Genomic DNA, 27522 nt, shown 5'->3' on the forward strand with positions numbered 1-27522 from the left:
AAGCAATTACAGGAGCAGACTCGTGAGTGTCAGTCTCCAATGTTGCAAAACAAATAGGCCAAAGGAAACACAGCCTGTCATCATCCCATTGCTGCTTCCCTTCTGGGGTTTGAACCTTTAGTAAAAGTATAATTCTTGTAGTGAGAAGCAAGTTGTGCCACTGCCCAGCCATGAGCAGCATCCAAACCTTGGGTGGGAGGTGCTGCCCATCCTGGGAGTGTCCAAGGCCGGGTTGGATGGGGCTTGGAGCAGCCTGGGATAGTGGAAAGTGTCCCTGCCCATGGCAGGGGGTGGAACAGGATGAACTTTAAGGTCCTTCCAGCCCAAGGTATTCTATTATCTTCAGTTTGAAGCCCTGAGCACATCCCTGATTCCTCCATAGTTTGGTTTGGTGACTGGAAATGAGCCCTGCAACTGCTGAACACGGTTGGAGAGGGATTACAGCTGCCTTCAGAGAATGAGGAATCGATAAAAATCCCATTTCCATTGCAATGTCCTCCCTAATAAAAAATTATATATATATATATATATGAACTAAAAGTCAAGCAGGAGATTTCTTTCACATCTCTTCAGGCCCATGAAGCCCTTCCTGCAGTCTGTGTCAGCCCATGTCCCACTGGCACACGAGGGTCTGTGGGATGAGTTCAGCCCATGGTGAGAGATAAATGGCCCTGGAGGCCAAACCTACTCTTGGGCAGGGTTTTTCCTGTCGTGACTGCTTGGAATTTGCTTTTCATCCCCAAAATAAGACTGCAGCATTGCTGCTGGAGCCAAGATGACATTACCTGCACCCAGCTGGGTTTAATTTGCTGCAGAGTGGTTTGCAATATCAATTCTTTCTTTGGGCAAAAAAAATCCCGCTCCACAATAAAAGAGGAGATTTTTTTCTGATTGATTCCCATGGTAAATGCATGAAACCTTGAAGAAATGAGTCTTTGGGCTGGAGGGCCAAGATGTGGCACAGCATCCTGGCTCCCTGGGCAGTGTTTATTGATGTGGGACTGGATTCTGCTGATCGCGGTCTGTGAGGAGCCTCAGCATGTGCTGTGCCAGGGAAACTCATTCCTGGGGCTGCAGGGGCCAGGAGGGACAACTGCCTTTCCACAGGGCTGTGGCTGTGCCAGGGTGGCTGTGACGGTGCCACAGTGGTTGTGCCAGTGCCATGGTGGCTGTGACGGTGCCATGGTGGCTGTGACAGTGCTGTGGTAGCTGTGCCATGGTGGTTGTGCCAGTGCCATGGTGGCTGTGATGGTGGCACAGTGGTTGTGACAGTGCCATGGTGGCTGTGCCATGGTGGCTGTGACAGTGCCATGGTGGTTGTGACAGTGCCATGGTGGTTGTGACAGTGCCATGGTGGTTGTGATGGTGGCACAGTGGCTGTGCCAGTGCCATGGTGGCTGTCTCAGTGCCATGGTGGCTATGATGGTGGCACAGTGGTTGTGACAGTTCCATGGTGGCTGTGACAGTGCCATGGTGGCTGTGATGGTGGCACAGTGGTTGTGATGGTGGCACAGTGGTTGTGACAGTGCCATGGTGGCTGTGACAGTGCCATGGTGGCTGTGCCAGTGCCATGGTGGCTGTGCCAGTGCCATGGTGGCTGTCTCAGTGCCATGGTGGCTGTCTCAGTGCCATGGTGGCTGTCTCAGTACCATGGTGGCTGTGACAGTGCCATGGTGGCTGTCTCAGTACCATGGTGGCTGTCTCAGTACCATGGTGGCTGTCTCAGTGCCTGTCACAGGCTGGTGTGGGACCTGCTGAGCACCTCAGGGCCGGGTGCTGCTGTGATCCGTGAGGATCACCTGGGATTCTGGGATGAGGGGGAGAGCAGCTCCAGTGTTGCACCTACTGAGGGATGTGAGATGAGAAAATTCACTAAAAGTGGGCAGATGTGCCCTGTTTGCAGCACTTGGCCTTTTGGACCCTGCCAGAGGTGTCCCCAGTGCTGTCCTGTACCTCCCTGAGGACCTGAGATCCCCCCGAGAGAGGAATCCCCTCTCTCCCCTTCCCCCCGCGGATCAGCAGCGCTGCCATGGAGGGCTCTGTCCCCAGAGTGGGGACAGGCAGCCCCAGCTCCCCGTCCCTCCCTGCCTCCTTTGGGCTTTCCTGTTTGCAAACACGCCCGAGACTGGCGGCAGGAGCTGCTGCAGAGGGAGAGCTCCGCTGCTGGCCGAGGATGCTCTGGGGAAGCCGAGACATTCCCGGGGGCGAGGGGAGCGTGTCCAGCCGCCCTGGGCTTGTGGCACGGCATCGATCCTGCCAGGAGGGCTCAATCCAAGCATCCCCCGGCCCATGGGGCAGGAGAAGCCCCTGGAGCCGATCCCCGGCCCGGTTTGAAGCCGTTCAGCCCTGCCGAAAGCTCAGCCTTTCTCCTCCTTTGAGTAATTGTTCAATTACTGCTTATTGAGCGCGGGGGCAGCTCGTTCCGTCTCTGCCTTTGGCAGGCGCCCAGGCTGTCTGTGCTCACAGCTGTACAGCTATTCCCATTCCCACTGCCCTTCCCATTCCCAAAGGCTGCTCTGGGAGCGGCTCCGGGAGCTGGGCAGGGCTGGAGCTGCCCCCGTCCCCTGCTCCCCCCGGAGGATGGAGGAGGATGGCAGACACAGGGCACAGAGCTCAGCCCGTGTCACCCATCACGCTGTACCCGTGTCCAGACCGCCGTTAGCATCAGGAAAACGGTGGGGAAAAAAGGCAAAACGTCCCAAAGGGAATCAGGAGCTGGCGGGGTATTTCCAGCCCCAGCCTGGCAGGTTTTGTGCTTTATTCGGGAAGGATTTTGGCTCTGCTCAGGTTCCAGCTGGCACCGGCAGCTCCCGCTGCTGAGCACGGTGCCTTCAGAGCATCCTGCCCAGCGTCTGCTGCTCCTCGGGCTGCCGGGAGAGGAAATGCTGCAGACCTGCACTGCCAGCCCTGCTCCTCACCTTCCTCTGAGCCGGCTCTGGTAGCCACAGCCCATCCCCAGGGAGCCCAGGCGGGCCAGCAGCACATTTCTGTAATCCCAGCCTGGCTGCAGCCACATTTCTGTGTGTTTGGTGCAGGTGGGTTTGCATGGAGGGTGCAGAGCTGCTCCCTGGGCTGAGCTGGAGTGGAGGGGTGAAGTGGGGTCTCACTTGAGCTGCCAGGGCAGAGGTGGGTGCTGGCAGATTGCAGAGATTTCTGGGGTTTTTCAGGTTTGTTTGTTAAAAAAAAATAAATCTGAAGTATCTAGTTTACATCCTGCTACATGAGGGCAGAAAATTCTTGAGAAGATTCCTGGGACTAGAAATTGTCCCAGGCTGGATGGGCATGGGAGCAGCCTGGTCTAGTGGAGGGGGTCGGAATGAGATGAGCTTTAAGGTCCCTTCCAACCCAACCCACCCTGGAATTGTATCAACACCAGCATTTCCCACCCAGGGGAGTGTGAGGGGAAGGAATGCAGCTGTGGGGAGAGGCTGGGGATTTTTTCCCTACCAAGAGCCTTATTTATTTGAAGAGACGTTTCTCATGGCAAGAAGTGTCTGGTATAAAATCCAGCAAAACCACCCTGGGAAGCCAAGTCCTGCTGGAGAAAGGAGCAGGGGGGCTCTGGGCAGGTCCTGGGGCAGGGCTGGCAGCTCCCTCCCTTGCCTGGCTGCTGATTTTGGGGCACTTTCAGCTTTCAGCCAGGGCCAGGGACTGCCACAGGCTGTGGGGACTGGAGGGAGCTGCCTGTGCCCCACTGCTGGTGTAAGTGTCCGTGGATGCAGAATTTGGGGGATATCTCCACCTCCCCATCCCTGTATGAGTTCATATTTTTGTGTTTTCCTCCTTTTTAAGAGATCTGTCCCAGCTCTCTGGGGAAATGGGAAGTATGGAGCAGGGGCTGTGCTCCTCAGTGTCTATTTTAATGTCAGTGGGCTGAGATGTGCTCGTCCCGGCCTTTCATCCTGCACTTTTCCCAACAAACTATTGTGTCTTTTTTTGGGAACTCCTCATCTTACAACAAATTGCCTCTAATCTTAGATTAATAAAGTACAATAAATAACCCAGCGAAGAAAACGAAGTCGCTCAGGCATGATGAAGTGCATAATAGCAGTAATTACACTTCCAGGCAGAGGGTTTGGAACTAAACTTGTACCAGGATCGTTGTTTGCATGGCCTGGGGGTGTTCAGTGAGAGCAGGGGGGGGAGCTGTGGGCTGCCTGTGGAGCTGCTGACCCTTGGAATGGCCTGGGATGGGCTGGCACCAGGATGCTCAGACAGTGGGGATGAGGTGGGGAGGATGCTCCAGGTGGAAGGGATGCTCCAGGTAGGAAGGATACTCCAGGTGGGAAGGATACTCCAGGTGGGGAGGATGCTCCAGGTGGGGAGGATGCTCCAGGTGGAAAGGATACTCCAGGTGGGAAGGATGCTCCAGGTGGAAGGGATGCTCCAGGTAGGAAGGATACTCCAGGTAGGAAGGATACTCCAGGTGGGAAGGATACTCCAGGTGGAAGGGATACTCCAGGTGGGAAGGATGCTCCAGGTGGAAGGGATGCTCCAGGTGGAAGGGATACTCCAGGTAGGAAGGATGCCCAGCCATGGCAGCAGGGAGGGGACACTGAACACCCCATCCTGGCTGAGCTGCTCTGAAGGCAGAGCTGTCACGCTGTGTTTTGGGGTGGTAATAATGCAGTCAGAGTTTTGCCTGAATTTTATTTCCAGTTAACTTCCTGACAATGAAATTAAAGGGTACGTTTTACATGATATCATCTCCTTCCCTCAGCTGGAAATGGAGTAGGAGCTTTGATGCTTTGGGGTGGTGCTGCAGCCTGGGAAGAGCCATCCCTCATCTACTGTGGGATGTTGGATTCACCTGCAGAGTGGGACCCCCACAAAGATCTGGGGCTCAGCCTTGGCAGGTTGTCTGCACAGGAACCTGTTCCTTCCACATTCTTTTATTTCTTCATTTCTTTGCAGTGTTAAACACCTTGTTCCCCCCTGTCAAGACACGGCTTTTTTGTTGCTTTGTTGTTTTTTCCAGTGCTCCTTCTTCCTGCAGCCATCAGGATGGATGAACACATGGGCTACTTCATCATAAAAAGTTAGATCTAATCATTTAGTCCTTTTATCCATCAGCAATTACAGTCCTTGTCTCGAGGTGGGCATATCAGTGAACCATCTGTCTGGTGACAGAGATTTATTTTGCTGTTTGTTGCTTTGATACAAGACAAATGTCAGGCAGAGGAATCGTGCTCCCTGAAGTCTCCGGCTCCTCAAGGCACTTAATCCTCGGGGACTCTGATGAATGGGGTGCTGCTGTTGGAGCTGAAAGCCAGTTCCCAGCACTTCCTGGGCATTTTTAATAAGGAGAAGGAGCAATTATCTTGCGTGCAGCGTTGTGAGCAGTTGTGACAGCTGATTTATGCCCTGGCACAGAAAAATGATTTGCCGAGTCTGGCTCTGGGAACGATTAATTTTAACACGTGTAAAGGCTGAGCTTGGAGGCTCTGCATTAACGCTGTTGGCTCCTCAAGCATCGTGATGATGAGCCAGGGCTTGGAAATTCTCCTGCTCTCTCCCTGCAGTGGGGTCTGGGTTTGTCCTCCCCTTCTCGTGGTGACCCCGACCCCGGTGTGGTGCAGAGCCCCTCTGGCCACCCCTTGTGCCGGGATGAGGATCCGAGCAATGAGGATCCCGTGAATCCCCTTCCCAATCCGCTGCCTGATCAGCTGGGCGTGAGCGCTCGGTAAAGCTTTATCCCTCCCGGTAAATCAGGATCCGGCAGCTGCGGGATGGAGCGGGATGGAGCGGGATGGAGCGGGATGGCAGCGATTGTCACCGGGAATTTGCTCACCTCCATCCGTGCCCGGGCTCGGGAACGCGCCTGCTTAATGAGGGCTCCGTGACCTCTTGCAAGCGGTTAAAAAAGGAGTAGTAACAGGAGCACTTCCTTAGGAAGTGCTGGATACAGCGGGTAGGGGAAGCGATGTTCGCATTTAACTCCTTTACGGCCGGTAAGGAGCAGATTTTGGCTCGGTGTAAAGGCGAGGCGGGAGGAGCCGCTCATGTTTCACTCAGCAGGAGCGGAGAGATTTTGGGTGATGAATAAATGACTTTACAAAGTGCCACGAGAGGCGGTGGCGGATGAGCTGAGCTGGGACAGGTTTTTCCCGCACACCCTTCATCCCCCATCCCAGAGCCCCCTGAGGGGAGCCTCCAGCCTCGGGGAGCTTTTCTCCCATCCCCACGGCCGTGGGCATCCAGCTGGGATGTGGGGCTGGCAGGGGGCTGGCAGGGGTCGCTGGGGAGGCAGGAGAACCCAAGGGAGGCGTGAATGGGGCATTTCCAGATTCACCTCCCTGGCAGGTGACTCCCTGCCCTGGCACCGTCCCCGTGCCAGGGGTCACCACCCCGGACCCCGAGCGGTGTTTGGAGTTGGTTGTCAGCTCCTGGGCTTTTCTGGAATGACCAAGTGTCATTCCATTGTGGTATCTTAGCAACAAAGGGAAATTTTCTCCTTTCAGAGCGGAATTGTTTTTTAGCAGCTTCCATGCTGAGCGTTTCTCCTCCTCAGGCAGAGGCAGGGCATGGACAGAGCCAGGACATCCTGGGGACCTTGGGGACACGGTCCTCGCCAGCTCCTGCTCTGCTGCAGCTGGAGCAGATGGAACGGGGGGAGGCTGCTCCAAGGCCGCTGCTTTTCTGGGAGCTTTTGCACGTTGTGGAGAGCGTGTGAAAGGAGAAGTTTGTGACTCTGCCGTCACCTGGCTGTGTGTGAGCGAAAGCCAAGCCCCGGGCCCCCGGCAGAGCTGGCCCCGGGGGTCACACCTGCTGCTTTGGGGCTCCCTGGGGCTCCCGGCTGCCGCTGCCGCTGGTTTGGGGCTGCGGGAAGCGCCGGGAGCCCGAGGCGAGCCTGGGGTGACCCGGCCGGGATCGGGGACAGAGGGGCCCCGGCTCTGCCCCGGCACCGCACTGACGGACCCCTCTGGGGGCTTTCCCCGCAGGGTGCAGGTCGAGTTCTACGTGAATGAGAACACCTTCAAGGAGCGGCTGAAGCTGTTCTTCATCAAAAACCAGCGATCCAGTGAGTTCTCCGCGCACGGACCGCGCTGGAGCCCTGCCCGAGCCGGGAGAGCCGCGCTCTGTCCTGTGCCATGAGAAGCCATTGCCATCTGCTGGTGGCCTTGTCCCCGCGTGTCCCCAGCCCGGGGACTCTGGGGACTCTTGTTTGGGTGTCCCCGGCCCCGTTTGGGGGATGCTTTGCATGGGGAGGAGAAGCTGCCTCCTGCCACCTCCGCTCCCTGGGGACAGCCACCACAAGCTGCCTGGGAGCGGGGTGGGGGACAGGGAGCAAATGTCCCCATCACATGCTGCCCGTGCTTCCCTCAGGCTGTGGGGACAGCCAGGCCAGGCTGTGTTACCCACTCCCCCTCCAGCCACCGGCATTAGTCTCCACTTGACTAATGGTGTTTTTATTTTCTTTCTCTGAGATGTCATTAGCTGTCTGGAGGGGGCCTGCTCGTTAATTTATAAATTCGCATTTTCTCTTCCTGCCTGCATCCTGTTGTCTTGTTAAAAAGCTGGAGCGCAGCACAACAGGGTGCCCACGGGGAAGTTTTTAATGAAAATGTGATGAATTTCTCACTTGTAGTTTGAGTAACAACCCCATGAACCGGCTGGGGAGGCAGAGTGGATAAAGCAGCAGCTTTTCCTGGCCATCCCCGTCCCTGCAAGCTGCTTGTAATGCGGTCAGTGCTGGTCTGGTGCCTTTAAATGCCTGCTAATGAGGGGGACACGCTCCAGCAGCTCCTCTCACACCTATCGGGGTCAGCAAGGAGCTGACTCATGGTTCTTTATTTCTGAGCTGGTCTCTTGTGTCCTGACAGCGGGCAGGACACGTGGAGCGTGGGCAGTGCTGCTGACCTGGGGCTGAGCAGAACCTGTGGGGCTGTGCCCAGGATGCTCAGGGTTACCCGGGGTGTTTGGGGTCCATGGGGTGCTCGGGATGCCCGGGAATGCTGCCCCATCCCTGCTCCCCTCCACCACAGGCCTGAGGATTCGGCTCTTCAACTTCTCCCTGAAGCTGCTCACGTGCCTCCTGTACATCGTGCGTGTCCTGCTCGACAACCCCGAGGAGGGCATCGGCTGGTGAGTGTCCCCAGAGCCCCCAGAGCCCCCAGCCCACCCCAGGCAGGGCTCAGCGTGGGTGCAGTGGGTGTGAGGATGGATTTTCTCCTCCCAGCTGTTTGAATTGGTACTTTAACAAAACTTCCCAGGTTGGGAGCCCCTGCTCCAACCCTGGGTGTGGGGGTATCTGCTGGCCCTGAGCAGTGCATGGTGGAAAAATTCAGGTCGTGTTCACTTCCAAATTCTGTCTGACTCTGTCGGGGCCTTCAGACCCAGGTGAGAGCTCAGTGACTCCAGGGCATCACCATGCAAATATTTCCTGAAGGCTGACTCCCTTGAAGATATAAACACTAAATCCCATTTAAGCATGTGAGAGGGAAATCCTCTGTGCTGTGTGAATCCTTGAGGTGATGGATGATTCCCCACATCAGCTTTGTGCTGGGATTCAGTATAAGCCTGTTTTTAATGTGTCCTTGCTTCGTTTAGCTCATGTACAATGTGGGTTTGGTTTTTTTTCCAAGAGGTTGGAGAACTGGTGATTTGATTTTCTCCTTGTAAAGGCTGCAGACTACCAAGCACATCTGCACATTCTGAAAGTTCTTTCAGACCTGTGAGAATGAAGCAGGGCACAGATGCTCACCCTTGAGAGGTTTAGCACAGCTGCAGCTCAGGGAATTCCATTTTCCTGAGGCTGGCCAACAGGATCACATCCCTCACAGCGAGGCAGGACAGCTTGGCTCAGTGCTGCCTGCCTGGCAGGGTGCTGGGGGCCCAGCCAGCCCTGTCCCAGAAGCAGCAGCTCAGCAGTTTTTGCTAATTGTAACCTGGTAATTCCCAGTTCCCAGCTCCCTGCAGCCCTGTGCCAGGGAGGATCAGCATTCCACAGCATCTCTGGTGGGGGCTGAAGCACCTGAGGGGTTTTATCCTCCAGTAATGAGATGTTCAAGGCTGCCTGGGTGAGACCTTTCCTGTGCAAAGCCCTGGCTATAGGAATCAGGGTGTCTGGATCCATGGAAATGTTGTCCAGTGATCCCAGGGAGTCAATCCCAGCATCCCTGTTTCCTCACTGACTGCTTTTCCCTGCTCTTTCTCTCCCAGCTGGGAATGCGAAAAGCAGAATTACACAGCGTTCAACCAGTCCACGAACATAAACTGGTGAGTGTGGAGCTGCTCCAGGGCTTTGGCTCAGCTCTGCCAGGATGTGGGAGCAAAGGGATGGAGGTGGCTGCTGCTGGCAGCTGCCTGAGGCCAATTCTTAGTCGTGGGGCTGTTCAAGGGACGTGGAACAGCATCCCAGAATCAAATCCATTGGCAAGAGCTGCACCCTTGGGAATGGTTTATTTCCAGTGCAGGGGCTGCTCGAGCAAACTGTGCAGGAGGGAGCTCCTGAAGCAGCCACGGCCTTGGGTCTGCATTCAGCAGGGGATGAAGACCCTGGCAGCTGGGCCACAGCTTTCAGATCCCCTCTGGGCTCTCTTTGCAGGTCCCACATCTTTTGGGTGGACAGAAAAACCCCGCTGTGGGCAGTGCAGGTGAGCAGCCCTTGCTGGGTGTGCAGGAGCCCAGGGGAGCTGGGCTGGGAGCTCTGCCCCCCCTGTGATCCCCCCAGGGGCTCCCTGGGGCAGGGGGGCTCGGTGAGCTCTGATCCGCTGCCAACACCTGGAGAGAGCCCTCGGAGCCTCCCTGTGTGTCCCTGCAGGTCAGCATCGCTCTCATCAGCTTCCTGGAGACCATGCTGCTCATCTATCTCAGCTACAAGGTGAGAGCCCGGGCGGGGAGGGCTCAGCCTGGCTCTGCCCCTCGGCAGGAATTGATTTCTGCAGCTCGGAGCTGGCTGGAGATGCAGCACCCGGGCAGGATTTGTCTCGGTGATGTCTCAGCCGGCTCTGGATGTTTTCCTTTCTCATTCCCCCTCGGGCTGCTGGATAAGCATTGTGCAGAGCAGAATCTCTTCTTTTTTGTGCTTTCTCGGAAATTCAGACGTGTTTAACGCAGGTTCGCTGTTTTTAGTGCCAGGCTGACACATCCCATGTTTCCTGAGCTCGGCAGGGTGACTCCTGCTCCTTCCCAGCTCTGCCGCCTCCGGAGGGAGCGGCACCGCTCCAAGCCAGACAGGGAGAGGCACAGGCTGACCAAAACCCCTTAAAATGGCCAGAAAAAGTGACCTTAACAAATGGCACCTTCTCAGGGACCGGGGGAGGGTTGGCAGCAGAGACCCAGACCCTGCGTCACCGCCGGCTCCGAGTGCCAGCCATCTGTAGCTGTCACTGTCACCCTCCATCCCTGCACCAGGCGTTGCTGTCCCCCAGTTCTGGGTGGCAGCAGTGACAGACCGAGGGATGTAGTGGCTGTGGAGAGGACTGAGGAGTTTGGGAATATTTCCTGCTCCCAGTGTGTCTGCAGCCACCACTGCACCTCTCCTGGCCCACATTCCCCTCAGCCAGCAGCGTCTGTGGCAGAGCGTGGTCGTGTTAATTGTCCTCTGGCAAGTTTTTAAGCTTATTTAATTCTTCTTTGGTTTTGATTCCTCAGGGGAACATCTGGGAACAGATTTTTCGCATTTCCTTCATCCTGGAGATGATCAACACGGTGCCATTCATCATCACGGTGAGTGTGTCCCGGTGACATTCGAAAGCAGCTCTAAGTGTAGCAAGTGCTGTACTTTTGGTGCTGAAATTAAGAAAAGTGGGTGTCTGGCCAAGTGGTATTTAAAGCTGGTGGCAAATTTTTCCTTCAGTAGTTGACAATATAATGACTTTCTCTGGAGTGTTATCCCAAAACCCATCCTCCCTTTCCTGCTCCACTGCAGCCAGGGAAGCAGGGCTGTGTTTAGTGGCAGCTTCTGCTCAGCTTGGATTTGGATCCTTCCACACAGGGAGGATTGGCTGCTTATAGCTCTGCTTTTTAAAAGAGCATGGGTTTTTCTGCTAATAACCCTTGCTTTTTGTAGATATTCTGGCCTCCTTTGCGGAATTTGTTCATTCCTGTGTTTCTGAACTGCTGGCTGGCCAAGTACGCCCTGGAGAACATGATTGTGAGTGTTCCCCTTTGTCCAGCTCCTGGGGGATGTGGAGGGCAGCAGGACCGGGAGGGGACCCTTGGCTGCCCCTGGGGCAGGATTTGGAGCTTGGTGAGTGCAGCTGTGCCAGGGAATGCCAGGCTGGGAATGCCAGGAGTACCAGGAATCGCTCAGTGCCTGAGCCAGTGGCAGGGGTGCTCAGGGGTGAGGTGTTCCAGCCATTCCCCTGCTCCCACGGGAGCTGTGTCTCCCTGACCTGCTGATGGGAATGTGAATCCCTTCCCAAGGGCTAAACCCAGGCTTGACCTTCAGTGGGGAGGGCACTGCTGGAGCCAGCAAGGCAGCAGTTGGTGCTTGGAGGGAGCTTTTCCCCCAGGCTCTGGGAGCTGGTGGGAGCCTTCCCCTCTGTCCCCAGAACGATCTGCACCGAGCCATCCAAAGGACGCAGTCAGCGATGTTTAACCAGGTGCTCATCCTGATCTGCACCCTCCTGTGTCTCGTTTTCACGGGGTGAGTGTTGTTCTCCATTTCTCCAAACCTCCCTCCTGATCCCGGGAATGCAGCTGTGCCCACCCCGGGAATCCAGCTGTGCCCACCCCGGGAATCCAGCTGTGCCCACCCCGGGAATCCAGCTGTGCCCACCCCGGGAATCCAGCTGTGCCCACCCCGGGAATCCAGCTGTGCCCACCCTGGGAATCCAGCTGTGCCCACCCTGGGAATCCAGCTGTGCCATCTGGGCTGGCTGGCAGAGCCAGGCTCTAGCAGGGCTCACACCTTCCCCTGCTTTGCTTCCTCCCCAGCACACTGAGCACTGTGAGGGGTTTCTAAGTCAGACTGATGATCCTCCTTTATTCTTGGGTTTATCAGGAAGTTTTGGGTGAGGATGAGGGTGTTGTCAGAGGGAGCTGGGGGATGTGGACACGGCAGTGCCAGAGCAGTGCCGAGGGCAGGGACAGCAGCTTCCCCCAGGGACAGGTGTGGGATGGCTCATTCACTCCCAGCCTCCAGCCCAGCTCTTCCTCCCCCACAGGTCACAGCTCCTGAGCTCATTTGTGTAATTGGCCACTGGGGCTCCTGCTAATTAACTGGGCCCTTTACTCTGTGCACTGCTGACATCAAGGCTGTTTCTCTGGGCAGGGGCAGCAGAGCTCATCACTGGCTATTTAGCCCTGAATTAGGCTTTGAATTCTCCTCTGGCTCCCTTGGTCTGGGTTTGAGGCGTATTATACCATTAAGTTGCTGAATGGAGAGGAAATGAGGCTTTTAGGCTCATGAGTTTTTGGCAATAAAGACGATGCTCTGGTGTGGATGACTAATGCTATTTCAGAGCTCAGTGGTGCTCCCAGCCCTGCTGCTGGATGAGTTTGGGGGAAGGGGGTACAATTTGGGAAGGCTTGGGTGACATTTGTGTCCAGCAGGATGGCTTTGAGCTGCAGGCTGGTGGTGTTTTGCCGCCCTGTGTCCCGGGCAGGCCCTGCTGTGATGGGGCTTTTCCCTTCCAGGACCTGTGGCATCCAGCATTTAGAAAGAGCAGGTGAGAAGCTCTCCCTCTTCAAGTCCTTCTATTTCTGCATCGTCACCTTTTCCACCGTGGGCTACGGAGATGTGACACCAAAGATTTGGCCTTCCCAGCTCCTCGTGGTGATCATGATCTGCGTGGCCCTGGTGGTGCTGCCGCTGCAGGTTAGACCCGCTGAGCTGAGGGTGGGGAGGGGCTGGGGGCAGCCCTGCCCATGGGGACATCATCTCCGTGCCCTCGGCAGTTCGAGGAGCTCGTCTACCTGTGGATGGAGCGGCAGAAGTCGGGAGGGAACTACAGCCGGCACCGCGCGCAGACGGAGAAGCACGTCGTCCTCTGCGTCAGCTCCCTCAAGATCGACCTCCTCATGGACTTCCTCAACGAGTTCTACGCCCACCCACGCCTGCAGGTGAGCTCCAGGCACTGTCCCACCGTGCTGGGCTCGCAGCCCCGGACCCCGACCCACGGCGGCCTCTGTCCCGCAGGATTACTACGTGGTGATCCTGTGCCCGACAGAGATGGACATCCAGGTGCGGCGCGTGCTGCAGATCCCGCTGTGGTCACAGCGCGTCATTTACCTCCAGGGCTCCGCGCTCAAGGACCAGGACCTCATGAGAGCCAAGTGAGCAGGGACACACCACACATCCCCGGCCGGGGATGTCACCCCAGCTGTGTCCCCGTGTCCCTTTGCTGGGTCTGGGGTGGCATTTCCCGGGGTCACCGCTCTCTCTTGGCAGGATGGACAATGGAGAAGCTTGCTTCATTCTCAGCAGCCGAAACGAGGTGGACAGAACAGCGGCGGTGAGTCCGGCCGGAGGGTGGGGATGGGCAGAAGGGATTGGGGTGGGGTTGATCTCAGCTGTGCCCAGCAAAGGAGGGTGCAGTGAAGGGGCTGAGCACCATGGAGAGCCTGGGGGATGGCACAGAGGCACGCAGCCCCTGTGGGCTCACCTTTCTTCTGCTGGTTTCCCATCAGTGCTGGGTTTCAGGGAGCAGCAGGGGCAGGAGGAGCCCTTGCTGTCTCCAGGGTGCCTGGGTGCTTTGCAGTTCATCCCAGCTGTAGAAGCCTTGGGGAAAACAAATCATCAACCAAGTAGCTCTTGTTGCTCTTGTCCCTGTCCAGGACCACCAGACCATCCTGAGGGCCTGGGCTGTCAAAGACTTTGCTCCAAATTGTCCTCTCTACGTTCAGATCCTAAAGCCAGAAAATAAATTTCATGTCAAGTTTGCTGGTGAGTTGGAGCAGCTGCACAGCAGCTCCTGGTCAGCTGAGAGCCCTCCTGGATGGGCAGGAGGAGGAAACACCCAGTGCCCAGCATCACCCCAAAATGACCACATTCCCAGGCACTGCCAGCCAGGGATCCCATCTGTCCCCCTCTCCTCCGTGATGGTCCCCTCTGCCTTTCAGATCACGTTGTGTGTGAAGAGGAGTGCAAATACGCCATGCTGGCCCTGAACTGTGTCTGCCCTGCCACCTCCACCCTCATCACGCTGCTGGTGCACACCTCCCGTGGCCAGTGAGTGCCTCCCCTGCCCTCCCCTGCCCCTGCCTGAGCCGGGAGGGACGGCAGAACTGAGGTCTCTGAGCTCAGGGGGGAGGGTGGGGGTCTGGGATGGTTCTGGGGTGCACAGGGGGATCTGTGGCCCACACCCAGACCAAGAGCAAAAGCCCATATTGGAAGGGGACCACACCAGTGCAGCTGGGCTGGGAAGTGCCAACTTTCCAAAGACTGGAGATAAAAATATCTCTGCATTGGCACAGTCCTGCTGGCAGGAAGGCGAATTCACAGCACAAGCAGCCCCAGAGCCGGCAGGGTTTTTTAGTGGGTATATATCCAGCATGGCTGGGAGGAGCTCTGCCAGCACAGGAGAGCAGTGCTGTGTGCCCTGCACATGGGCCAGTCAGAAATGGTAGAATTTTGGGTGAAGTGCCATCAAAACAGTTATGAAACATCCTTGCCAGATGCCTCTCGCCCCATGCTCAGAGCTGTTTGCCAACACGGGCTCTGACCCCTCCCTCTGCACTCTGCAGGAGCCCTCGTTAACTAAAAAGGCACTTAAAACCCAAAATGAAAACGAGCTCATCCTCGGCAGCACCGGCAGCTCGTGGTGATGTGTCACTGTCATCTCCCGCTGTCAGGCTCCAGGGCAGCTCCAGACATTATTGGTGCCCTGCCCTGGCATCTGGCTGGAATTCTGGGATCTGTGACAGCTCCAGGGGTCCCATCCCAGCCTCAGTTTCCATCCCAGCTCCAGAGGTCCCATCCCAGCCCTGGTGGACCCCTCCTGATGCTGCTCTGTGGTTGCAGGGAGGGCCAGGAGTCCCCGGAGCAGTGGCAGCGGATGTACGGGCGCTGCTCGGGCAATGAGGTCTATCACATCCGCATGGGAGACAGCAAATTCTTCATGGAGTACGAGGGGAAGAGCTTCACCTACGCAGCCTTCCACGCACACAAGAAGTGAGGGCTGGGGGTGATGGGCAGGGGGTTCTGCATCACTGGGGTGATGGGCAGGGGGAACTGCATCCCTGGGGGGCCATGGGGAGGGGATCTGCATGATTGGGGGGTGATGGGCAGGGGATCTGCATGCCTTGGGGTCGATGGGCAGGGGCTGGAGGGCACTCTGAGCTCCCTGGAGCAGGGACAGTGCCCCGGAGGGGTTTTTCTCTGGCTGGGAATGCCCAACCCCTGCTCCCGGCACAGGTACGGTGTCTGCCTGATCGGCATCCGGAGGGAGGAGAACAAAAGCATCCTGCTGAACCCCGGCCCGAGGCACATCATGGCAGCGTCGGACACCTGCTTCTACATCAACATCACCAAGGAGGAGAACTCTGCCTTCATCTTCAAGCAGGAGGAGAAGCAGAAGAAGAAGGGCTTTGCGGGCAGGGGCAGCTACGACGGCCCCTCGCGCCTGCCCGTGCACAGCATCATCGCCAGCATGGGTGAGTGGGGGGCTCGGGGGGCAGCAGGAGCCTGCAGGTCCTGCTCCATCACCTTCCCCACCTTTGGGCTCGTTCCCTGCCCCACGCTGGGTTTTATTTTGTGTTTTGCACGCTCCTTGCCGCTCACCGATGAAAAACGCTTTCCATCCTCTCTCCCGGTCGTCTCACCAGTAAAATACACGTTTCCTTGCACCCTGGTGCTCTCAGCAAGCTCAAATATCCTTATTAAACCTCGTGATGTCCATTATCATTAAGGGTATTTGCATAAATGCCCCAAGTCTGGATTTAGCCTTCAATTATTTCCAAGGCTGGAAGGAGAAATGCCTGGGGGCACATCCTAAATCACGTTTACGAATCCCAAGCCGAGGAAGAGCGTAGCTTTCTCTGCAGCGAGCGGTGCATTTGTGCAAGTGAAAAATACCATGAGTCATTACTTCCCTCTTGTATCTGGGGAGAACAAGTTTTGGAGGAGCTGAGCCACACGAGCACATTATATTTCAGGCAAATAATTTATGTGTTTGTACTCCTGAGCAGCAATTTGCATAGATTATCCCCCAGCAAGCCGCAGAGCGCTTTGCTGAGCGGTGTTTGTCACAGCTCTCGTCACACGGCTCCTGCACAGAGGGACCTTTGGCAAAGGTGATGAGAGGGACAGGAACACCAGGAGTGCCAGCAGGGCAGTGATGTTTGGCAAGGCCAATGCCTGGGCTCTGCTTCTTGGGACGCTCCATCAATGCCGTGGTGGAGTCGCCATCCCTCGGGGATTTAAATGATGTGTAGGTGTGGCATTTGGGAACGTGATTCAGTGGGGGAATGGTTGTGTTCAGTGATCTTAGAGGACTTTTCTTGCCTTAAGGATTCTGAGTTTCTAAGGGCTGGAGCTGATCAAGAGGGATGTGGGAGGTGGATGAGGGCATTGCTGCCTGCCTGCCTCGCCCTGGGGCCGTGCATGGGAGGGGCAGTGCCAGGGCAGATCCTGGTGAGGAGCTGCGGGCAGGGCTTAGGCTGCAGGGTTCTCATCTCAGAGACACGATGGGAGCTCCTGCAGAGCTCGGTTTGGCAGCTCTGGCAGCAGCAGCTGGGTGAGTGGTTCAGGACAGAACCCAGGGGAGATGCTGCACACAGCAGTGCCCGGCTGGAGGTCACTGCTTGGGCTTTGCCTGCACTCCCTGTGCCCACAAATGGTTGAGCACTGTCCTGATGGGACACTTGTGGTCGGGTTCTTTTTCCCCTTGGACTGAAGATTGATGAGAGAGAGGCAGTTTTCTCTTGTTCAGACTTGGTTGTTTATTCTTCTTTTATCTACATTACATGGATACAAGGTACAAGGAGCCACATGCACTAAGAGAGGTGAAAAATGGCTAACAAAGATCTTCTTCAAGGTCTTTTATATGTCCATTTACCCAATTAATAAATGCCAAGTAAATTATTTTTCTTAGTGACCCAATGACCCAACACCTGTGTGCAGCACTGTGGCACTCTCCATCCAATCACTTATTTCTACCCAAAAACTTCTAGAAGAAGATGAAGAAGAAAGAAGGAAAAGAGACAACACCCTAAATCCTACATCTTGTCTTTTGTTTTCTAAACTAGCTTAAACCTTTAACTTTTTCACCCAGTGACTTAAGAAAGCTCTCTAATTTATACACTCACACTCCTAATTTTTCTATTTAACTCTAACAGTTGTTTTCATGGTGTTATGTGAAATTCAGTGTTTTCTTGGATGTCTGAGCTAGGTATCAGAGATAAGGTCACACTCTCTGTGCCTCTGACTCCAGCAGAGCACCAGCTGGGCTGTCTCCTCCCTGCACAGGGCTTGAGGAGGGGGCTTTTCTGACATTTCCCCCCCTTAGAGCGTGTTTGCTGTGCTCCCTCCCCGCCGTGTCCAGGTACAGTGGCCATGGACCTGCAGAACACCGAGTGCCGCCCTGCCAACAGCAGCAAACTGGCGCTGCCGGCCGAGAACGGCTCGGGCACGCGCCGGCCCAGCATCGCCCCCGTCCTGGAGCTGGCTGACACCTCGTCCCTGCTGCCCTGTGACCTCCTCAGTGACCAGTCCGAGGACGAGATGACGCAGTCAGATGAGGAGGGCTCGGCGGTTGTGGAGTGAGTCGCTCCCTGTCCATAGAGACCTTCTTAGTCCGGCTCATTCCGGTTGGATCCGGTTGCATCTGTGGTTGCACCCGGTTGGTTCCAGCTTCAGAGACACTGGGACCACGGCACAGGGCAGGCTGTGGTGCCCAGGGATGCTCAGGCTCAGCCCCTCTTGGCTTTTCCATGAGCGCTCTGTCCCTGCAGCTTTACAATCTCATGGGCCATTGCATGGCAAAAACTACTCCTAAATAAGTGTATTCAGGGAATTCCCAGCTGCTGCAGCAGAGTTTTGCACAGCCTTTGCCAGTGTTGCTGTTGAATGTTTTCCCCAGCACCTGAGCACTGGATAAACAGAAATCTCTCCCTGTGTCCTCACACAGATTTCTCTCTGCTGCAGGTATGTGAAGGGCTACCCCCCAAACTCGCCCTATATCGGGAGCTCCCCGACCCTGTGCCACCTTCTGCCCGAGAAAGCCCCGTTCTGCTGCCTGAGGCTGGACAAGGTGTGGAGGGGCTGTGGGGGCTGCCTGGGGCTGAACCCCCAGGATGTGTCCACTGACACGTCCATGTCCCACACGCAGGGCTGCAAACACAACAGCTTCGAGGACGCCAAAGCCTACGGGTTCAAGAACAAACTGATCATCGTTTCTGCAGAGACAGCTGGCAATGGCCTCTACAACTTCATCGTCCCGCTGCGGGCGTACTACCGCTCCCGCAAGGAGCTCAACCCCATCGTGCTGCTGCTGGACAACAAGCAAGTACTTTTCCACGGGTCTTCTCCCTCACACAGAGCCCTCCCTGCGTTTCCATCTCGTGCTGCGGGATGGGAGGGACCAGCGGGGTCACCGTTGGCTACCTCGGCTGGTTGGCCCTGGGGTTTTGAGTCTGTCCTTGCCGCTCGGACGTGCTGAACCACCTCACTCTCTGTGGCTCTCCCCCCAGGCCTGAGCACCACTTTCTGGAGGCCATCTGCTGTTTCCCCATGGTTTACTACATGGAGGGCACCATTGACAAGTAGGTGTTTCCACGTGTGGCTGTCGTGCCTGAGTTGTCGCATTTACCCCAGCCCAGACTTTTCAGTCGCCCTGTGAGAAGCCCCAGGGTCGGTAGCATAGAGCCGAGCCCACCTTGGGCTTCTCGGGTTGTCAGCCCCTCCCTGGGAGATGGGAGCAGGTGAAGAGCAGGTTGGGAGCAGCCTGGGCTCGCCGTGGAACCCCTGTGCTGCTTCCCTGTGTCGTTTCCAAGGGCTGACCCTGCGCTCTTCTCTTTGGGAACTGCCCAGCCTGGACAGTTTGCTGCAGTGTGGCATCATCTACGCTGACAACCTGGTGGTGGTGGACAAGGAGAGCACCATGAGTGCCGAGGAGGACTACATGGCCGATGCCAAGACGATTGTCAACGTCCAGACCATGTTCAGGTGAGGGCTGACCACTGCTGGGGGTGAGACCAGGAATGGTGCCAGTGCCTGGGGTGGTGGCTACGGACGGGGGGACACATCTGGCGTTGGGGCTGCTGGAGGAAGCAGCATGCAATCAGCTGTTTCTGACCTCAGACAGGACAGGAATGACTGTGGTCTTCCTCAGGCTTTAAATCCTCTGAGACAGCTGCAGGACAATAGATCTCTTTCCATTGTAGGCTCTTCCCCAGCCTCAGCATTATCACAGAGCTGACCCACCCCTCCAACATGAGATTCATGCAGTTCAGAGCAAAGGACAGTTACTCTCTGGCCCTTTCCAAGCTAGAAAAGGTAAGAGGAGGTCGTTCCCTGCAGGGGGGCTTGGGAAGTGAATACTGGCAGTGGCTGACTGCATTTGAGCTCCTCAAAGTCCTGTGCTTTTCCCATGTCCAGAAAACCCAATCATGTCTCACACATTTCCATGGAGGAAAAAAAAAAATCCTCTTTTTCTACAGTGCAAAAATGCTGCCCTTGTTTCCTCCTGCCACACCCACCAGAAACACCACACCTGCACCCTCCCATTGCCATGAGTCCTCTAAGTTTCTGTGCAGTCTGAGCTCAAAGTTCCCCTTCTTCTTGCAGAGAGAGCGAGAGAATGGCTCCAACCTGGCCTTCATGTTCCGGCTGCCCTTTGCAGCAGGGAGGGTCTTCAGCATCAGCATGTTGGACACGCTGCTCTACCAGGTGAGATGGAGCCCCACAGCTGTGGCCTCCCCTTTGCAGCCTCCAGGGAATATCTGAGCAAACCTTTCCCTGGTTTCCTGCCCAAATGTCTCCCCAGTCATTCGTCAAGGATTACATGATCACCATCACTCGGCTGCTGCTGGGCCTCGACACCACGCCGGGCTCCGGGTACCTCTGTGCGGTACGTGCCGAGTCCCCTTGGGCTGAAACCATCAGGCCAGGCTGTCCTGGCTCTGGTGGCATCTGTCACCCTGTGCAGGGGGTGGGGGTCCCCCTCTTCTGCAGGACTGGGGTGGGGAGCAGCACTGCCAGGTCATTGTTCCCCTCCATTTTGGGGAACCTCAGTGCTACAAAAAACCCCAGAGCTGCCAAGGACCAAACCCCCAGTTTTGAATGCAGAGGTCAGAAATTGCCCCTGGTTTTCTTGTGGAGTCCTGGTCACTTTTGGGATGGTTGTGGAGGAGCAGCCCGAGGTGCACGTGGGGGTTCACGTTTGTCCTCTGTTCCTCAGATGAAGATCACGGAGGATGACCTGTGGATCCGGACGTACGGCCGCCTCTTCCAGAAGCTCTGCTCCTCCAGTGCCGAGATTCCCATCGGCATCTACAGGACGGAGTCGCACATGTTCGCAACCTCCGAGGTAGGGACACGCTGGTGGCATGGTGGGAAGGGGCTGCTGCTGGTCCCAGCCAAGGTGGGGTCCAGGAGGCTGCTGGTCCCTGGGACACCTCGGACCTGGGTGGGGAGCTGAGAGCAAGGGAAGGGAATTTTTGTGTTTACTTGGTTTAGTGTGGCTGTTCTGGTTCCCCAGCTGGATCCGCTGGGTCAGGGTCAGTGCCCATCTCTGGATGTTCTGGGTGCCGTGGGGAGCAGGGTGGGCACAGCAGGGCTGCCCCTTTGCTGGACTGACTCTTGGTTTTCCCTTCCTTCTCCCCTGCTGCAGCCCCACGACATCAGAGCGCAGGTGAGTGCCGCTTGTCTCCAGCCTCAGGCGCTGCCTCCCTGTCCCCCCGCCCTGGGACTGATCCCTGGGTGGCTCTGGCCACTGAGAGCCACCCCGTGCCTTGTGCCAGCCCTCAGCCCCGGTGCCAGCACAGCCCTGCCCGTCCCCATGGAAGGGAGATATCAACTGAGCCTCAGAGCTCTGGGAAAAGCCCTCAGTGCCCTGATGTAATTAACTGGGATAAGGAGCAAGGAAGGGATCCCTCCTAAATACCTTCAGTTTTCAACTTGTAAGGAAGCAGTGACAGGGAGCTGAAAGTTGACATTTAATTAAATGCAACCCAGCTCCCTGAGACGCCTTAAAAGGCTTTCCTGATAAATTCCTGCTCAGCAGTGGGGATTGCTGGGTCAGACGTGTGGCAGCTGTAAGAGGGGAGAGAGGGGGATCAGGGCATGGCTGTTCCTTGGGCAGATATGCCAGGGGTGATCCTGTGTGAGGTGTCAGGTGCTCACAAGACTCCCCTCTGCACTGCTTATCCAAGGGGAGCTGTGGCTGCCCCATCCCTGGAAGTTCCAGGCCAGGTTGGACAGGCTTGGAGCAACCCGGCCTGGTGGAAAGTGCTTGCCCACGGCAAGGAGCGGAACGGGATGAGCTTTACGCTCCTTCCAATGCAAACCCCTCTGGCATTCTGTGAGATCTGTGGTTCGGGCAGTGCAGAGGTGAAATGCTGGGAGAGCCCATTTGGGTCAGAGGAAGGACCCCACCCCGTGGGAGAGATCCCACCCTTCCAGCCACCGGCCAAACCCTTCTTGGCCACCCCCCATCCCGCGTGACCTGCTGGGCTTCCAGTCACAGATCTCAATCAATGTTGAGGACTGCGAGGACACGAAGGACGTCAAGGAGCACTGGGGCATCAAGACGAGCCACCACAGGAACTCGTGTTCCAGCGACCAGTCGGAGCACCCGCTGCTGAGGCGCAAGAGCATGCAGTGGGCACGGCGGCTCAGCAGGAAGGGCAACAAGCACTCCAGCAAGACGGCCGAGTGGATCAGCCAGCAGCGCCTCAGCCTGTACCGGCGCTCCGAGCGCCAGGAGCTGTCCGAGCTGGTCAAAAACCGTATGAAGCACCTGGGCTTGCCCACCACGGGGTACGGTAAGTGCCGTTCGGCCGAGCTGCTCTGCGGTGGTGCCTCCCGCCCGCGGGCTCCTCAGGTAACCCTGCGCCAAGCCCGACCCCTGAGCCAGCCTAACCCCACGCCCGGCCTAACCCCACGCCCGGCCTAACCCCATGCCCAGCTTAGCGCCGTGCCGAGCCCGTCCCCGCGGGCGCTGCCGGGCGTGCTCCCAGCGCCGCCTCATTCCCCGGCTTGCTTGTGCTTGTGCAGACCAGCGGCTCCAGGCTGGGGTCCCGCCACGCAGACCCCCCTCCCCTGCCAGCCCCCCATCTCTGGGCTCTGGGATGGCTCCAGGCAGGAGTTGGCAGTGGCACGGTGACTCCTCGTGCCCGCCGCAGGACCCGGTGTCCCCTCGCAGCCTTGGCACACGAGGCCCCGTTTGTCCCCCGCTTTCCGGCCATGCAGAGATGGTTCCTCAGGACAACCCGACCCCAGGTCAGCACAACCCGAGAGCCCCCGGAGTGTGGCAGGGAGAGGCCAAACCCCATCAGCTGGCGCAGCCCCCTTTTGTTATAGACTTTAATCGGCCGTAAACTCTTCGGTGGAAAACCTTTCGGTAGCTGCAGGGCTGAGTTGCTTCATTGCGTGTGACGCCGGTGTGTGGCTGTGACAGCCACAGCGCTCAGGGTCCCTCTGTGCAGCCGCATCTCTCGTGAAGCTTCTGAGCTGCCCGTCGGTGCTGGCATCTGTGTCCCCCTGGACAGCTCCCACCCCTTGGTTATGACAAAATCTGTAGCCCACAGGTCCCTTTGTTTGGTTGGTTTGGTTTTCTTTTATTTTTTTTTTTCTTTCTTTCTTTGAAACCATCCTGTGCTGCTGCTTGTCTGCTCCATCCTCCAAGAGTGTCCGTCCACCCCGTGCTGGCCCCTGCCCACACTCAGGCTGGCAATGAGCCCCAGCCGGGATGGGAGCTGGTTCTGGGGGGGGGATTCCTCCTTTCCCATCTTGGCTTTAGGCACGGGAAAGAGGAGGAGAAAATGTCCAGAAGTGAAGAGCAGGAGGGGTTTGGAGGGAGGGTCCAGGGGTGGTTGTGGGCACTGCCAGGGTCCCCAGGGAGCGAGGAAGGAGAACCAGCTTGTGGTGGGATGCAGCGAGGGCAGGGACTGCCAGGCAGGGGCTTGCAGGGTGCATCCCCCTCTCTGTTTTTCCCCACATTCCCGGTCCCAGAAGTTTCTGTTGTAGTTCCAGGGGGGCAGTCTGGCCTTGGTGAGGCTTGGGGCACAGCTTGGGGTCAGGTCAGGGCTGGTTTCTTTGTCCTGGCCCATCTGGCAGATTGTGGGGAGCTCTGGCAGGAGAGGGGACAGTGGGGGGCACGGGACAGGGACACTGGGCACAGTGTGGGGACCAGCAGCTCCTTGGGCATCCCGTGCTGCTGGGACTGTGTGTTGTCACCACGTGTCACCGTCAGTGTCTGGACACCCATGGAAAAACTTTGCTCTGCCTTCTGCCCCTTTCCTTTTTCTTTTGCTCTCGTTATCGCTGCAGTGCAGGAGCTCGTCTCTGATATTTGCCGAACCATGGCTTGCTGACCTCTCTCTCTCTCTCTGTTTATGTCTGTGCCTTTCCCTGTATGTTCTGTAGAGGATGTAGCAAATTTAACAGCCAGTGATGTGATGAATCGGGTAAACCTGGGATATTTGCAAGGTAATTCCCTTTCCCTGGGAGTCCCGCGTGACTCATGGCGTGCAGCGTACAACAAGATCATGCCAGCTAAGCCCAAACCTCACCCTTGCCAGTTTTCACCTTAGATCCCCGAGCTTTCAGCACTAATTTGTTGGGTGGCATTGGAAAACCAGTCAGTGTCCTGTGGTGTTGGTGCAAATGTAGGGCTCTGCCTAATCAGGGAGACAGAAACCTCAGAAACCTTTTTTAGCTGCATTCCTACAGGGAAATCACAGCCCTTGGCTTTCATTAACAAAACCCTCCCTCCAGGGCTCTGCGAGGTGGTTTTGGGCTGTACAGCCAGAGACAGCTTGAGGAGGGGACAGGGAGGGGGACGAGTGCACCAAGGCTGCCTGTGCATGTTGTGATGAGATGCTGGAGCTCCTGCTGGGTCAGCCACAGCCCAGGGCAAGGCACTGCTTTAAAAATCCCTTTGCACCCCACGGTTTGCCTTCCTGGACCCCTCTCCAGCATTAGAAGACCCCATTTTCTGACCAGGGGTGCTGGGCTCAGCCCGAGGCAGCAATGGCAGCCACAGGGGCCACTGGTGCTGCAGCTGCCCTGGGAACCCTGTGGGGCTCTGTGGGACCTGCCAGGGTTTCCCATCTTTTTTTCACCTTTTCACCACGGTGGAACATGCCCTGGAAAGGCTCCTTTTTGCTGCAGCAGCCCCAAGGTTACCAAGGGCCCATCCCAGCTTCATTTTTGGCTTCACTAGCCCAGGCTTAAGGTGAAACGTTGGCATTTTCCTTCAAAGTGTGTTCTCCATCAGACAGCCCCAGCTGGGGCTCATGGAAGCCCCAGGCCAGCAGAGTATATTGCCCGGGGTGGTGGAGGTGCAGCAATATACTCGGTGTGCAGGGCTGCTTGGGGTCAGGAAACTTCCATGGGGCAGGGAAAGCTGCCCAGAGCCCGTCCCCACCTCCTGTCACGTCAAACCCCGTGTGTCCCGTCGGGTCCCAGGGTCTGTGTGCCGCCCCTGCCCCAGCATTGCCACCCCCATCCCTGTCTCCCTGTAAGGCTGAGCACTGGGATGGCCAAAACTCCCCGGTGGCTCCGGGACCCTGGCACAGGCTGGGGGTCCCAGGCAGCATCACCCCGAGGGTCCCCCCGGCTCTGCAGCACCTCCTGAGGTCCCAGAGGTGCCAGGGATGTGTCTGGGCAGCGAAACAAAGGTCTGGCGTCCCCCTGCAAGCACCGCTGGCCCCGGGGATGCCCCTGGGCTCACCCGGGGATGCCCTGGCAGAGGCAGCTCGGGAGGAATCTGCTCACACTCCTGTGCCGGGTGGCTGTGCTGCTGGAGCTGCAGCTGAGGGCTGGACAGAAGCAGTTTTGCCCCGTGCAGGGGTGATGTGCACGGTGATGTTGTCATTGCTGTGGCAGGAGCCCCTGGCCGTGCCCACCATGGGGCAGGGCAGCCTCTGGCTGGGGGATCCCCTAGGCCAGGCAGGGGGACAGCAGGGACAGGGTGCTGGGAGCAGCAGGACAGGCCACAGGGAGCGGCCCCCAGCCTGGAGTTAATCCCATCCCAGAGGCCGGGTCCTGCTCCTGCTGCCCCCAAAGCAGCTCCATTTGCTCCATTTGCTCCTCAGAGGGGCCTTTCCAAAAGCCTGGGGAGGTGTCCCAGTGACAAGCCTTGCAGCGAGCTGGTGTCCCGCCGTGCTCCTCATGCTGCCCCGGTGTCCGTCTGTCCGTCCCCTCTCCGCCCTGTCCATCCACCCCCCATCAGCCCGTCTGGAAATGGTGTCACCTGTGGCAGCTTCCACCCCTCCCCGGCGCCCGCAGCCTCGCACCCCCATCCATTTCACCATGATCTTGTTCTTGGCTATTTCGGGAAGCACAGGGGCCCCCCCGGCACCGAGACCCCCCGTCCGCCCCCGTGGGTGCTGCTCTTGGTGGCCCTGAGCCCCCCCCGGGAGGTCACTGAGGTTTAGAGCCATCCCCAAAACGGCATCGACGGCTCTGAAAACTCCATGGAGGCGATTTTCCCCGGGCAGGGAAAAGCAGCAACCCGTGGATTAACCCCGTGCCTGGATGATGCTAAATTGAGTAATTGGAGGGGAGAGGGGGGCAGAGCGTCGGGGCGGCCCCGGGGGGGTTCAGCTGCCCTGAGCCAGTGCTTGGACTCGTGCTGTACCTGACACAGCAGGACTAACCTGTTCCCTCTTTTGCACTGGAACAAGGTAAGACAACTCACTTTATTTGGGGGGGGGAGTGGGTGCTTTGAAGAGTTACCTGTGCCAGTCCCCCGGGCCGTGCTGTGGTGGGGGAGAGCCTGGGGAGTGAGGAGGGAGGTGGCAGTGACGTTCTTGGTGCCCTCCCGGTGGCAGTGACATTGCCCGCGGCTTCTCCTGCTGAAGGGACCCATCTGCCTGTGGGAGCGAGAGCCAGGATGGGATCTGTCACCTCCCCTGGGGTGTCTGTGGGGGTGTCCCTCCCTCACCAGCCCTGTCCCTCCTCTTGCAGATGAGATGAACGACCACCAGAACACCTTGTCCTACGTCCTGATCAACCCCCCCCCGGACACGCGGCTGGAGCTCAATGACATCGTGTGGGTGTTACCTCCCCCCGACTCCCCCCGGTGCCACCAGCTGCCCCCATCCCATTGTTTCCCATCATTTCTCATAAATGCCCTCGGGTTTTGCCTCTTTCCCAGGCCATTCCCCCTCCCTGTGTTCCCGAGCAGCTCCCAAACCTCCGCAGCCCCGTCCTAGCTCCCATGGGTGGTGTGGAATTTTCCTTTGGCTTTGGCCACTGAGCAGCCGAGGAATAACTCCTGATCATTTATCATATTCTTTCATGGCATTTACACGAACACCTCTTGTTATTTAACACCTCTCATTCAAACAACCGCCGTGCTCTGCAAACAGCACAGACACCCCTGCGTGTCCCGGCCTCAGTTCGGGGGGTTCCAGCAGCGTAACCGGGCTGTGTTTGTGTCCCGCAGGTACCTGATCCGCTCCGACCCTCTGGCACACGTGGCCAACGACGGCCACAGCCGCAAGAGCAGCTGCAGCAACAAGCTGGGCTCCGGGAACCCCGAAACGCGCGACGAGACCCAGCTGTGAGCAGCCCCCGAGCCCCGGGCGAGCGCTCCGGGGGAGGAGAGGACGGCGCAGCCCCAGGGGAAGGCGGCGCTGCCCGCGGTGCCCCGGAGAAAGGCGATGCCCAGCCTGGCCCCGGGCCCGGGAGGGATGCCCGGAGCCCCGGCAGCGGCGGCACAGCCGGACTCACCCACAGCCGGTGGCCGTGCGCCCCGGGGATTTTAACTTTTTATACCGATACCGCAACTAGTGAGAAAGTCTTCGCTGGTGCTGGTGGGACGTGGCTGAGCCCAGACGCCGATGACCCTGGGGGAGCGGGGCTGTGGTTGGTGCCGCCCCGGAAGGTGCAGGTTGGTTGTTTTTATGGGACTGGTAAAGACGAGAGTGAAACTGCACCGAAACCCTGCTCCTCTTCCTCCTCCTCCTTCACCAGGTGTCCCCCAGGGCACCCAAACTTCTGCTCTCTCACCCAACTCATCTTCTTCATCCTCTGCTGGGTTTCTGTTCTGGGTGGCCACGCTGGGTGCTGGGGAAGGACTCTGGTGGCCGTGTGACAGCAGGATGAGGGGACAGCGGGACAGAGGGGACAGAGGGACAGAGAGGACAGTGAGCTGCAGCCCCCACGGTGCCATGGCAGGGGCTGCTCTGCCCCCAGCACCTCCTGGCATCTCACAAACCAAACCACGCCAAGCCCAGGGGCCCGAAGGCTGGGCCAGCTCTGTGGCAGTGCCCCCGAGCCCTGGCTTTGTGTCCCCCTGTGCTGCCGCTGGGGCTGAGCTGCCTGGGGGATTCGGGCATGCTTGGGCTGGGCCAACACACCTGCATGTGCTGCTTTGGTGTCCCCACTCCGGCCAGGGCAGTCTGGGGTCCAACCTCTGTCTGTCCTGGCCAGAGCCTGCTGTCCTTCCCCTCCCCACGGCG

At 57.6% G+C, this 27522-nt stretch overlaps 1 protein-coding gene across 11 annotated transcripts in view; it reads left to right on the top strand.

The window, feature by feature from the left end:
• Positions 1-27516, top strand: part of KCNT1 (potassium sodium-activated channel subfamily T member 1) — a 78185-nt gene extending 50669 nt beyond the window's left edge. For 5 of the 11 annotated variants that reach the window (XM_015645170.2, XM_015645176.2, XM_015645177.2 and 2 more), the window contains 30 exons: positions 6942-7021; positions 7986-8085; positions 9163-9219; positions 9548-9596; positions 9764-9823; positions 10597-10671; positions 11015-11098; positions 11499-11593; positions 12586-12766; positions 12847-13011; positions 13088-13224; positions 13340-13403; positions 13726-13834; positions 14011-14119; positions 14912-15061; positions 15305-15543; positions 17433-17649; positions 18035-18140; positions 18219-18391; positions 18580-18651; positions 18920-19054; positions 19273-19384; positions 19676-19777; positions 19875-19958; positions 20289-20417; positions 20721-20741; positions 21570-21873; positions 23477-23539; positions 26024-26108; positions 26505-27516. In XM_015645170.2, coding sequence (XP_015500656.1) covers positions 6942-7021; positions 7986-8085; positions 9163-9219; positions 9548-9596; positions 9764-9823; positions 10597-10671; positions 11015-11098; positions 11499-11593; positions 12586-12766; positions 12847-13011; positions 13088-13224; positions 13340-13403; positions 13726-13834; positions 14011-14119; positions 14912-15061; positions 15305-15543; positions 17433-17649; positions 18035-18140; positions 18219-18391; positions 18580-18651; positions 18920-19054; positions 19273-19384; positions 19676-19777; positions 19875-19958; positions 20289-20417; positions 20721-20741; positions 21570-21873; positions 23477-23539; positions 26024-26108; positions 26505-26625 — 3478 coding nt within the window. In that variant the 3' untranslated portion in view covers positions 26626-27516. Of the gene's footprint in view, positions 1-6941; positions 7022-7985; positions 8086-9162; positions 9220-9547; positions 9597-9763; positions 9824-10596; positions 10672-11014; positions 11099-11498; positions 11594-12585; positions 12767-12846; positions 13012-13087; positions 13225-13339; positions 13404-13725; positions 13835-14010; positions 14120-14911; positions 15062-15304; positions 15544-17432; positions 17650-18034; positions 18141-18218; positions 18392-18579; positions 18652-18919; positions 19055-19272; positions 19385-19675; positions 19778-19874; positions 19959-20288; positions 20418-20720; positions 20742-21569; positions 21874-23476; positions 25741-26023; positions 26111-26504 lie in introns of those variants that run through there. The other 6 variants (XM_015645172.2, XM_015645171.2, XM_015645173.2 and 3 more) reach the window with 6 other exon arrangements.
• Positions 27517-27522: the final 6 nt, after the last annotated feature.

This window comes from Parus major, chromosome 17 (genome assembly GCF_001522545.3).
Source record: "Parus major isolate Abel chromosome 17, Parus_major1.1, whole genome shotgun sequence".
Classification (NCBI taxonomy): Eukaryota; Metazoa; Chordata; class Aves; order Passeriformes; family Paridae; genus Parus; species Parus major.